The sequence below is a fragment of the Triticum dicoccoides genome, chromosome 6B (genome assembly GCF_002162155.2).
Source record: "Triticum dicoccoides isolate Atlit2015 ecotype Zavitan chromosome 6B, WEW_v2.0, whole genome shotgun sequence".
In the NCBI taxonomy this organism is placed as follows: domain Eukaryota; kingdom Viridiplantae; phylum Streptophyta; class Magnoliopsida; order Poales; family Poaceae; genus Triticum; species Triticum dicoccoides.
The window spans coordinates 5,315,556-5,318,236 of NC_041391.1; the positions used below are offsets into that span (position 1 = coordinate 5,315,556).

Below are 2,681 nucleotides of genomic sequence, written 5' to 3' on the forward strand. Positions count from 1 at the left end.
AAAACTTTCCTAAATCTCAGTCGACTGAAATTTAGCAAAACCTAATTGAAATGTGGTTAGAGTTTTGGTATACTCTATGCATAAGAGAATAATCTCAATAACGAACCATATTCCAAGTTCTTTTACGCCACTCCAAAAGAATTTTTGATGCGGTTGTTCATGCAAACCAAAAACCTCAATGGATCAATCACCATGCATAAAGTTCGACGGAGCAATTCAATTTCACACATCTCATGAATTACATTAAGCACTGACTGACCTCTCCAGCATTTGAATAATATGCAGTTTCACAATTACTAGTAACTAAGATCGTATTCGAATGATTCATTACGTCACGTTGATGGCGTCACGAAGAGGGAATGGATCGGCGATCAGCCAGTGGTCGTGGTGTTGGTGGCGGCGCACGGGGTGAAGTCGCATGGCAGCTTGGTCCGGCCGGCAGGTCCACCGCCGCCGGTGTTGGCGCGGCGGAAGCGGGCGCCCTCGATGAGCACGCGCTGGGCAGAGCTGAGGAGCGCGCCGTTGAGGTGGTCGAGGACGCTGGCGGTGGTCGGGTAGAGGAAGGGCGACCCCGGCGCGTTGTAGTAGGCGTTGAGCAGCGCCGCCGTGGCCTCCCGGAGCAGCGTGCGGTAGGGGTCGCCGCGGCCGTCGAGGGCCTCCCGCAGCGTCATGTCCGGGCCGTACCGCTGCGCCGCCAGCGGGCCGAACGCCATGGCCACCGTCGTGTTGGGCGTCACCACCTTCCAGTGGCACCGGTGCTCCGGCAACGTCCACTGGTCGTACGCGCACGCGGAGCCGGAGCTTGAGCCCTCGGCCGGCGTTTCGGTTGAGGAAGGCGCGGGCGGCGAGGGGAGCGGCTCCGTCTCTGGCTGCTGCGGCACCGTCGGCGGGCGGCGCCAGACGGGAGGCAGCAGCCGCGGCCTGCGGCGCCAGAAGATCGGCACCGGGGAAGACACCGGGCCCGGCGCCACCGTTATGGGCGGCGAGGGCGTAGCTGCCGCGGCCGCGGGGTCCTGCGGGGGCACGGGGCCAGCGCGGGGGCAGAAGTCCATGGGCTGCTCCGGCTGCGAGAGCAACGGCAGGACGGTGTAGAGGGCGAGGCCGAGCATGCGGAAGGCGAGCGTGAGCTCGCGCGGGTCGGCGGCGGCGGCGGCGGCGGAGCAGTGGCCGGTGGCGTGGACGACGCGCGCTGTACAGCGGTTCATGTCCGGCGACCCCTCCATGCGCACGGAGAAGCCGCCGAACCAGTTGGTGTTGCACTCCCGCACCGTGATCGGGGTGTCGCCGCCGCCGCACTGGATGGCCACCCGCGCCCCTGCACCCATCCGATCGCCATGCACGTAGACGCATGCGCGTTGCATGTTGGGTTGGTTAGTAGGCGGGCGGCCATGAACGCATGGGTGCATGAGTAGGAGCGCGGTGGGTTACGCGCGTGCGTACCGTAGAGCGGGTAGTCGAAGAGGCCGCGGGCGCCGTCCTTGCACTGGTCGCAGAACACCATGCCGGCGACCACCGTGCTGCTGGCCGCCGCGTCCGCCGCGGACACGGCCAGTAGCAGCAGCAGCGCCGCCACCGCCGCCACCCTCCTCGCGGCGCCGTCGAAGGGACTCGGCATGCCGTACCGATGCGCGCTGTGACGTTCGGTGGATGGTGGGGGTTACGGATCGGATGTGCCGTGCGCCGGCGGCGATGGATTTATAGCCGGCCAGCTGCCGCGTGGGTACTACGTACGTGCAGCTTTGTGTGATGGATGTGCAGCTAGCTAGAAGCAAATGGGCTTTGCGTGCCCACCGGTTAAAAACCTAGCTTTTAGCTACCAATTATAAATATTTATACTTGGATGAATGTCACTCACTCACTGGAATGTTCGGACACGTACGTACCAAGCACATCATCGGAGCAAAAGGTTGTGAGCTCATCGACCGGTCCGCACTTTGAGCATCAAAAATTCTTTTGGAGTGGGGTAAAAGAACTGGGAATATGCTTTTATATTGAGATTATATTTATTCTCTTATATGCATAGAGTATAGTACGTACTAAAACTTTAAACCCAGTTTTCTTCAGCTTTGTTATATATTAAATTTCAGTCGACTAGTCGACTAAGATTCAGCAAAGTCTTAACTGAGTCGTCCACCGTTAGATCCATCTACACTTTGATTCGAGCACCACGCTCACAGCGCGACCTCCTGTATGACACCTGCAGGCGTCAATATGACGACCCTTCGCACAGGGAGTGATCCTACGTTTGGCACTGTAGCCACAGATAGCCACTGTACTTCCTAGTTCACTGCTGGAAACCGGGTTTTTTTGGCTGGTTTATTTTGATCTGTGAACAAATATTAAAAAATGATGATTTTTTTACTTTTCAAACAATTTCAAAAAACATGAATATTTCTTAAAATGCGATAAAATTCCAACAATATTTGGAACCACACACATTTTCGAATTGTGAATTTTTTTAAAACAAGAACATTTTATGAAACACCGGATATTTTTGGAAACACAATTTTCTTTCAAATTCTATATGAAATATATTTTTGATAATTGTGAACATTTTGGAAAAATACAAAGAATAAAAAGAAAAGGGAAAATGTGAAAATATTTGGAAGTTCAAATAATTTTTGATAATTGAAAGAAGATTTGAAATTCTACACAAATTTGTAAAATTCTAAATTTATGAA

At 54.2% G+C, this 2,681-nt stretch overlaps 1 protein-coding gene across 1 annotated transcript; it reads right to left on the reverse strand.

Annotated features, from left to right (window-relative positions):
• Positions 1 to 371: 371 nt before the first annotated feature.
• LOC119323899 lies at positions 372 to 1,555 on the reverse strand (the record flags this gene model as incomplete). The annotated part of the gene is made up of 2 exons (XM_037597617.1): positions 372 to 1,315; positions 1,441 to 1,555. Coding segments are annotated over 2 exons (1,059 nt in total), but the record flags the coding sequence as incomplete, so codon positions are not given.
• Positions 1,556 to 2,681: the final 1,126 nt, after the last annotated feature.